The 9,804-nt window shown below is 46.2% G+C and overlaps 2 protein-coding genes across 5 annotated transcripts in view; both read right to left on the bottom strand.

The window, feature by feature from the left end:
• The window catches only part of C1QTNF9 (C1q and TNF related 9), a 24,143-nt gene extending 15,532 nt beyond the window's left edge, over positions 1 to 8,611 (bottom strand). The window contains exon 1 of one of the 4 annotated variants that reach the window (XM_017852211.1): positions 8,518 to 8,611. The gene's annotated coding sequence lies outside the window, so the exon portion shown is untranslated. Of the gene's footprint in view, positions 1 to 3,137; positions 3,232 to 7,108; positions 7,198 to 8,259; positions 8,495 to 8,517 lie in introns of those variants that run through there. The other 3 variants (XM_017852229.1, XM_017852201.1, XM_017852220.1) reach the window with 3 other exon arrangements.
• SPATA13 (spermatogenesis associated 13) overlaps positions 8,580 to 9,804 on the bottom strand; it is a 97,936-nt gene continuing 96,711 nt past the window's right edge. Inside the window, exon 13 of the mRNA XM_017852167.1 lies at positions 8,580 to 8,670. Coding sequence (XP_017707656.1) covers positions 8,642 to 8,670 — 29 coding nt within the window. The 3' untranslated portion in view covers positions 8,580 to 8,641. The remainder of the gene's footprint in view (positions 8,671 to 9,804) is intronic.

The following is a 9,804-nucleotide window of genomic DNA, read 5'->3' as shown; positions in this document are numbered from 1 at the left end:
TTGGCTAGCCATATGTAGAAAGCTGAAACTGGATCCCTTCCTTACAACTTATACAAAAATTAATTCAAGATGGATTAAAGACTTAAATGTTAGACCTAAAACCATAAAAACCTAGAAGAAAACCTAGGCAATACCATTCAGGCCATAGGCATGGGCAAGGACTTCATGTCTAAAACACCAAAAGCAATGGCAACAAAAGTCAAAATTGACAAATGGGATCTAATTAAACTAAAGAGCTTCTTCACAGTAAAAGAAACTACCATCAGAGTGAACAGGCAATGTGCAGAATGGAAGAAAATTTTTACAATTTACTCATCTGACAAAGGGCTAATATCCAGAATCTACAAAGAACTTAAACAAATTTACAAGAAAAAAATCAAACAACCCCATCAAAAAGTGGGCAAAGGATATGAACAGACACTTCTCAAAAGAAGACATTTATGCAGGCAACAGACACATGAAAAAACGCTCATCATCACTGGCCATCAGAGAAATGCAAATCAAAACCACAATGAGATACCATCTCACACCAGTTAAAATGGCGATCATTAAAAAACCAGGAAACAGCAGGTGCTGGAGAGGATGTGGAGAAATAGGAACACTTTCACACTGTTGGTGGGACTGTAAACTAGTTCAACCTTGTGGAAGACAGTGTGGTGATTCCTGAAGGATGTAGAACTAGAAATACCATTTGACCCAGCCATCCCATTACTGGGCATATACCCTATAATGGATTATAAACCATGTTGCTATAATAAGCACTATATAAGGATTATAAACCATGCTGCTATATATGGATTATAAACCATGCTGCTTTAATAAGCATTATAATAAGGATTATAAACGATGCTGCTATAAAGACACATGCACATGTATGTTTATTGCGACACTATTAACAATAGCAAAGACTTGGAACCAACCCAAATGTCCATCAGTGACAGACTGGATTAAGAAAATGTGGCACTTATACACCATGGAATATTATGCAGCCATAAAAAGGGATGAGTTCATGTCCTTTGTCGGGACATGGATGAAGCTGGAAACCATCATTTTGAGCAAACTATCACAAGGACAGAAAACCAAACACCACATGTTCTCACTCATACGTGGGAACTGAACAATGAGAACACTTGGACGCAGAAAGGGGAACATCACACACCAGGGCTTGTCATGGGGTGGGGGAAGCGGGGAGGGACAGCATTAGGAGTTATACCTAATGTAAATGACGAGTTAACGGGTGCAGCACACCAACATGGCACGTGTATACATATGTAACAAACCTGCACGTTGTGCACATGTACCCTAGAACTTAAAGTATAATTAAAAAAAAAAAAAAAAAAAAAAAAAAGAGGTTTCTAGAGCCGTCAAACTCATAGAAAGAAAAAGTAGGATGGTGGTTGCCAGGGGTGAAGAGAGAAGGAAGTGGGAGTTGTCTGATGGGTACAGAGTTTCTGTTTGGGAAGATTTTAAGAGAGTTCTGGAGATGGGTGGTGGTGATGGCTGCACAACAAAGAGAATGTACTTAATTCCACTGAACTGTGTCCTTAAAATGGTGAAGCTGTTAAGTTTTATGTTATATATTCTTTACCACATTAAACAATTAAATTTTTAAAGAAGTAAAGCATTCCAAGCAGTCTTACTGAAATGAGAGGTATTCTTTGAGTCACGGTCGTTTTTCTAGGAGGCCACTGTGAAGAAGGGCCACACACACCCAGAAAACATCACCTAGTTCGGGAGAAGCGTGTCTTCAAGTCCCTTCCTCTGTAGACACTGCCCCCACCCCAGGTGATCCATGCAGTTTCCCTGCAGCAGAAGCTAAGACAACGCTTGGGCAGTGCTCCAAACAGAGGAAGCAGCAAACGCAAAGCCTGGAAGGAAGATGAAACGTGGATGGCCGGGCCTCCTGATTCAGCAACGCTCCCACTCAGGGCTGTGGAGCAGCATATTACTCTCCCACATGGCGCCTGTCATGGGGGCTTGACACTTGTATATGTAATTGTAGGATGAAGAATCTGACTCCCTGCCTGACTGTATTTCCTCATTATTGTCTTCCTAACACTCAATATCAAACTTGGAACAGCAGATTGAACAAACACTTGTTGAATGGAATTAATGCATCATGGGCGATGTCTTTGGAGATATATATATATATATAATTTTTGGAGACAAGGTCTTGCTCCATCGCCAAGGCTGAAGTACAATCATGCAATCACAGCTCACTGTAGTCTCGACCTCCCAGCTCAAGCGATCCTCCTGCCTCAACCTCCCAAGCAGCTGGGACTACAGGCATGCACCACCACACCCAGCTAATTCACTTTTTTTCTTTTTGAGATGTAGTTTCGCTGTTGTGGCCCAGGCTGGAGTGCAATGGCTGATCTCTGCTCACTGCAACCTCCGCCTCCCAGGTTCAAGCAATTCAGCTTCTCAAGTAGCTGGGACTACAGGTACCACCACCACGCCTGGCTAATTTTTGTATTTTTAGTAGAGACAGTGTTTCACCATGTTGGCCAGGCTGGTCTCAAACTCTTGACCTCAGGTGATCCACCTGTCTTGGCCTCCCAAAGTGCTGGGATTACAGGCACGAGCCATTGCCTATTTTTTTCTTTTTTCTTTTTTATTTGGAGAGACTGGGTCTCACTCTCTTGCCCAGGCTGGTCTTGAACTCCTGAGCTCAAGTGATCCTCCTGCCTCAGTCTCCCAAAGTGCTAGTATTACAGGCAAAAGCCCCTGCGCCTGACTTTTAGGATTAAAACAAAACAAAAACGTGGGCCTAGTGCAACTGGTCAGAACCCAGATCCTCTCACAGTGCTGATAGCCACGTAAATCTGCACATCTTTCTGGAAAAGTTAAAGAGCAAAAGACATCTATGTCTTTCACCTTATATTCCTATCCCTAAAATTCTTCCTAATATTCCAAAACTGGGTGCCAGTTGTGTGACGTTATCTGCTGCATTATCTATAACAGGTGAAAAGTGCATACTACATAATATGTAACAACAGGGGAAAGGTGTACTATGTGTAACAGCATGTAACTGCTGCGGTAATTATGAAGGTCATGTAGAAATATGTAAATGTATATGTTGTGCTGAATTTTAAAACAGTAGACTGAAATGCCATGCACATTACAAATGTACTTACGACTGTATGAATATTGACAAAACTCGAAGTGAATATATGCAAATAAAGATGGTTGCTGTAGAATGGGGGGCAGTTACGGGAGCTTTTCATTTATAAAAAATGCTTTTTTATAGTGCCTACACAAATATTTCTAGAGATTTTGAAAACTAGCCAGACTCTCTGCCATCCGGAGTCTGTATTGCCATCTGGTGGAAATGTCCCAGGGTGCAGTCTACTGCAAAGGGAGGATTTTTGGAAAAGGAAATGCAGATGTTTCCCTTCGAAGTCACAAATCCGCTCCAATCCAGGAAATTGAGGTGAGTTTTCTTGGAGCCAAATTCCATGAAGAATATACTCGAGCCTCCTTTGTTAAACTCAGAAGTGGCTGGAAGCAGTCAAATCTAAATTCCATCAACCAAACTTTGTCGAGGGTTCTATAATTTTCATTTTAACTTTTCAAAATGTGGAGCACAACTATTCCAGGAATAAAATGATCCAAAGATCATAAAGGTGTCAGGTTAAACTCCAATTTGCTCTCCAGGGAAGAAGGAGCCAGCCTGAAAGCAAACAGTTACTCTTCTGTAATTCTTTCACTAGTTTTGCATACTTGATGTAGGCAGATTTTAACTAGTTTGTTTATACAGCATGTAGACAAGCTTCAGCAAATGATTTTGATGAACTAATATGCGTTCTCCCAAATACGCAGCAAAGTAAGTTGTGGCACTGTTTCTGTTTTATTTATTTGTTTGTCTGTTTATAGAGATAGTCTCATGATGTTGCCCAGGCCGGACTTGAACTCCTAGGCTTAACTGGTCCTCCTGCCTCAGCCTCCCGAATAGCTGGGATTGGAGACATGGCCAACACCCAGCTTGGCACTTTTTTTTTTTTTTTTTTTTTTTTTGAGACGGAGTCTCGCTCTGTCGCCTGGGCTGGAGTGCAGTGGCCGGATCTCAGCTCACTGCAAGCTCCGCCTCCCGGGTTCACGCCATTCTCCTGCCTCAGCCTCCCGGGTAGCTGGGACTACAGGCGCCCACCACCTCGCCCAGCTAGTTTTTTGTATTTTTTAGTAGAGACGGGGTTTCACCATGTTAGCCAGGATGGTCTCGATCTCCTGACCTCGTGATCCGCCCATCTCGGCCTCCCAAAGTGCTGGGATTACAGGCTTGAGCCACCGCGCCCGGCCGGCACTATTTTTTAATAAGAAATTTTAGCAAGTTTATACCTCCTATCTAGCCTCTTCTTTAATGTAGAACATCGAGGATTTACACAAGGAATATAGAAGAAATTATATTAATGTATTTTGAAATATAAAAAATAACATTTGTGCCTCTCACAAAGCAATGGGTTGGACTCCCAGTTTCATTAGTTCAACTACAGTTACACTCTCAACTTTGAATTTCTGGGTCTGGTCTTTTTCCAGGAGTGCCTTCTGGAAAGAGCTAGGAGCCTCTTCTGTCAATCACCTCCTCTCTCTGAATTACTGTTCTCCCCAGTCCCCACTTACTCTGTGCACCACACCTAGACTAGTGATCACTTAGTAGGCACCAACCTGGGTCAGAGCTTTATGAAGACCGTGACTGCATTTTTCCACTTTCTTATTTTCAGTGCCTTATTCAGTGCCTTATTTTCAGTCAAGTATTTGTTGGATGAATCAATGCAGGCATGCAAGAAATACTATCCTAGTTCCAACTGTGTGTGGACCATTACCAGGTGACTGGGTATCAACTCTGATCCTTGTCAGTGCTTTCGTGGAGTTGCTAGTTATCTCCAACACCTCTTCTCCCCTTCATCCATAGTAATAGAAATTTTAGCTGCACTCCCTAGCCTCCCTTGCAGCCTGGATATGACCATGCAACTAGATTACGGGCCATGGGAATGAGCACAAGTGAGGCGTGTAATTGTATGCAATGACCGGCCTTAAAGGGTAAGGGGGTGCCCTTTCCCGCTTCCTGTGTGGGGGTGTGCATGGCGCGGTGAACCATATGGGACTCCTTGAAGGAGGGCAACAGAGTTTGGGGACAGAAAACCCCTGGCCTCAGATGACTCCACAGGCCAGACCTGTCCTGCCAGCACATCTTTGACACGAGCACATGAAACAGAAATACACTTCAACCTTGTGTAAGCCACTGGTATGTGGGGTCTCTGCGACACACAGCTGAGCCCACATCCTCACTAACACAAGGCGTGCACCTCCCAAGGTGTGGCTGCTCATCAGAAGTGAGGAGGCTTGCAGACATCTGTAGTCAGCCAGAGTGACAGCTGCTGGGGACTCACTGGGCATACAACCCTCCCAGTAATACATGTAAAAAGCGACAACAGTCACTGCCTTAGACAGATCAAGACAAGAGCCCTATATATTCATATCATATGAATGTATACAAAATAGAGGCCATCATTCTGGGGAATACTGTGACTGCATGAGCCTGACAAACTGGCTTGGTCGGGGCAAAGGGACACAGACTGCAAATAACTTTGAAGTTAATGTTTTTTAGTACCCCCAAAATAGGTTCTTATTTAGTTCACTTATTTCTGGCTCATTCTCTTATACTTTACCTATATCTGTCCAGTGCTAAAGAATCTCTTGATAAATGGTCACCCAGTGCCCTCTTCCTGATTAATTTTCTCCAAGAACACCATGTCCTTAATTAAACAGGCAAGGTTATCACTCCTCAAGATTCTTTTTTTTTCTTTTTTGAGACGGAGTCTTGCTCTGTCACCCAGGCTGGAGTGCAGTGGTGCGATCTCGGCTCACTGCAAGCTCTGCCTCCCGGGTTCACGCCATTCTCCTGCCTCAGCCTCCCGAGTAGCTGAGACCACAGGCGCCGCCACCAAACCTGGCTTTTGTTTTTTTTTTTTTGTATTTTTAGTAGAGACGGGGTTTCACCATGTCAGCCAGGATGGTCTCGATCTCCTGACCTCGTGATCCACCCGCCTCGGCTTCCCAAAGTGCTGGGATGACAGGCGTGAGCCACCGCGCTGGGCCACTCCTCTAGATTCTTAACTCTCCAAAGCTAAGATTTAATACAAACCTGCTAGAAATCAGCTGAGTGATATCTACTCGGTTTCCAAACCTCAGCGCCTCAGCTTCCTCCTGTATGCCCTGGAAAGGATGAACTAACGCCCTCCCAGATCTGACAGTCTAAGAGTCCAAATAGCTCTAGGGAGCCCTCATTGATATATTGTCTTCCATGCACTCTCTATAGTATACACTTCATACATTTCTTCTTCAACATATCTTGACAGTTATTTTTTCCTGCACTGCAAATTAGCATAGCCATAAAAATGAAATTGTACAATTTGAATATTATGAACCTGATCAGGAAAAAAAAGTACACATTAAAATGTGTGCAAAACAATCTATAAGCTTCTCTAGACAGCTCTCTGAAAAAGGTCCATTATAGGCTGGGTGTGGTGGCTCACACCTGTAATCCCAGCATTTGGGAGGCTGAGGTGGTTGGATCACAAGGTCAGGAGTTCAAGACCAGCCTGGCCAAGATTGTGGAACCTCCCCCCCCCATCTCTACTAACAATATAAAATTTAGTCCGGCGTGGTGGTGCATGTCTGTAATCCCAGCTACTCGGGAGGCTGAGGCAGAGAATTGCTTGAACCCAGGAAGGGAGGTTGCAGTGAGCTTAAATCATGACACAGCACTCTAGCCTGGGTGACAGAGCAAGACTACATCTTCAAAAAAATAAAAATAAATAAAAAAGCCCATTATTCTCATGACTTGTTCTATGGTTTTTGTCTCTCCTCCCAGCCAATTGCAGAGTTCTAGCAGACGAATTTCAAAATCTGCTTTTATCTCCTCTTTAGCCTCTTCCTCAATAATGAATTTTGAAAGCAGCATACCCCTTTCCTACCCAAAACTCTATAGACATCTGACTATTTTGCAAAGAACTAAGCAGGATTATCCCACAGATAATATAAGCGCTGTTTTACGACCTAGATGCCTTAAATTGAATGTAAAGAAATACTTTCCTAATGAACTTACCTGGACCCGAATGCTGCAGGCTGGACCCAGGTACTGTGCAAACCAAGAATCAAGGTCCAGCTAAATAAAATCAGCCTTCCTGCCATACAATTCCCCAGTGGATATGTCTGCAAAATAGCAGGAAAGGGAGGGAACAGAGGAAGGCCAAGATGTCCTGGAAGAGCTTCAAGAATTACTGCAACACTTAGGTAGCATCTTCTACCAGCACCACTTAGTTTAGAAAAGTTAACTCCTTTGGAATGAAATGAGGGAATACTTTCAAGGGGAGTCTGAAGGAAGGAGTGCCCCAGGCAGGTTTCTTTTTCAAAGGGATGCTCATGCCTTTGCTTCAGTGCTTCTCCCTGACCTTGGGGTAATCACGGGCAACAGGACAAAACTGAAGGCTGCTAACAGTGGCTGGGTCTCATTTGGATCCTGGACCATTAGAATTCCTATCGCTTAATCAGATTTTCAGACGTCTGTGTCCTAATTGCTTGCGAGTTGAGGCATTTGTGTAGGTAAGGTTCGGTGCCCATTCCCCTCTCACTCACAATCACACACTCCACCTACCGCGGGGAACGCGGTGCAACCATTCGTTCAATGCCGGTAATCATGGATTCACTTTCCTCGTGCCCAGCAGTAACATTTTTCTAAAACTTACAATAGCTTCCAGAGGACAGAGGAGCCCAGCCCGGTTTCCCCAGATGCCGCAGTGCACGGAGCAGGAGCAGAGGCCACGCGGGAGTCTGGTGTCCGGGTGGATGCGGGGCGCGCCCCAGCCAGGCAGCGCCGACTCCCTCCCCCGCCTTGCTCGGCCCGTGCCTCAGTTTCCCCATCAGTGCAGCGGACATGACAATGCCGCGGTCCCAGGCGGGCGGCGGGATCTAATTAGTTGGTGTAAAATGAGTGGGATCTGGCTTCTCCCGGGTACCCCGCAGCCTGCCCCCGCTCTCGGTGGCTAAAGGCAGGGAGCCCCTGAGTCCCAGCGCGGCTGGGGGCTCTCAGCAGTTCTGCCCGGGCTCCCTCCCGCCTGCGTGGTCTGGCCTCCGACCCCTGCACCGCAGGCCACCCCGACAGAACGCGTGACGGGGTCCCCGACCTCCCGCTGGGGACACCCGCCCCGCCGCCCGGCCCTTCCCCGCCTCCGCCCCCCGGAAAGCTCGGGGACAGACCCGCCTGGGCAGCCTGCCGGCCTCGACCTCGGCCGCAGAGCCAGCGAGGGAAGCGCAGCCTCGCGCTCCCCATTCCGGGCTCTCCCACGTCTGCACTCTCCAGCCCAGCCACGCAGAGGCTTCCAGAACCTGCCCTGCGGCCCCGCTCTCTTTGCTGACACCCCACCCACTCCGTGGGCTCGTCCCCCCTCCAGGCCCTCCTGCCAGGGCCTGGGGTCCTTGGGAAGCCGGCTCAGGAGACCCTGGCCCCCTACTTACAGGGAAAAGGGCTCCATCCTCCTGGTGCTTCCCGACTGCAGCGCCTCCAGCCTCCGGGGGTGCCCAGGCTCGGCTCGGTTCACTCCAGCTTTGCCCGTCTCGCCAGTGCGGAGTAGGGGCGCGCTTATGTTAGGTCATCTCCCCACAACTCCCCTGGAAGAAAATGCCACCCCCATCTCTTTGACTCTCTCCTATACATGGTGCCACTATGCGCTGCCCTATGGGTTTTGGGGCCCGCCCCTCCCTAGTGCAGCCCAAGGATGGGGAGCAGGTCACTTTGGGAAGCAGGTGGATGTTAAGAGTGAACAGAAAGCGGGGAGGAGCCACTTGGCAGGCTTCATAGGAATCCTTTTCTGATTATAGCCACAGCAAACAATGGGCTGTTGACTTAGCTCTTCTGAGCTGTTAGAGAAGGAAATTCTAATCTACCCACCCACAAAGGGCGAGTGAGCAGGGCCACTAACACAGCTCCTGTGGCCGGGCCTAGCCTTCAGGGGCAGTCAGAAGGCACAGTCTGTTCTCTGTCTCCTCTCCATGATCCCTAGCAAAAGCGGCCCCACCTCACTGCTCCCTTCCACATCCCTCTTACTCCAACCACTGACGTTCGTCAAGCCAGGGTGCCCCCCTAGGTTGTCCTCGGAGCCCTCCCTCTCCCATGCCTACCCAGGGGTTACATGGAGCTCCTGAATGGATGAGTTGTTGCCACTGAGAAGTCTAGGGACATCAGGGCAGCAGAGGCACTACAAATCCCAGAAGGCCCCGCACCCAGCTCTCCACTTCCTCCTGTTAATAAAGGCTGCTACTCAAATGCATCATCAGAAAGAGTTTGGCAAATGAATTTTAATATACAAAACAACAAATATAGATTCACAGCATTTAAAAAATCAAATAACCTTGTAAATAATTTTTTTTTTTTTTTTTTTTTTTTTACAAAAAATCTTCCAACAAAAATACATATCAAGTTACATCAATCTTGTACATCATACTTCGGCTGCCAACAGCGAATTCCTCAGTTCAGGAAGTCCCATCCTTTGACCTATACAGATGACACATCATCTTGAAGTTAACGAGCTAAACTGTTGCCCAAAGTCTTGCAAAGTAGGTTAGCAAGTCAAACACAATGGACACTAATATTTACAAAAAAAGATTAGAAAGATTAAAGGTATTTTCTAAATATAAAATGTCAGTGCCTGTGAGATAACTAAAGGCAACAATGTAAAGTATGCTGTAGGTAAGTCAAACTTACACCAAATATTTAAGCTTTTTTTTTTTTTTTTTTTTTTTTTA

The sequence above is a fragment of the Rhinopithecus bieti genome, unplaced genomic scaffold (genome assembly GCF_001698545.2).
Source record: "Rhinopithecus bieti isolate Rb0 unplaced genomic scaffold, ASM169854v2 scaffold_2247, whole genome shotgun sequence".
In the NCBI taxonomy this organism is placed as follows: domain Eukaryota; kingdom Metazoa; phylum Chordata; class Mammalia; order Primates; family Cercopithecidae; genus Rhinopithecus; species Rhinopithecus bieti.
Note: the sequence above shows the minus strand (reverse complement) of the source record. Positions and strands in the feature narration are given on the sequence as shown.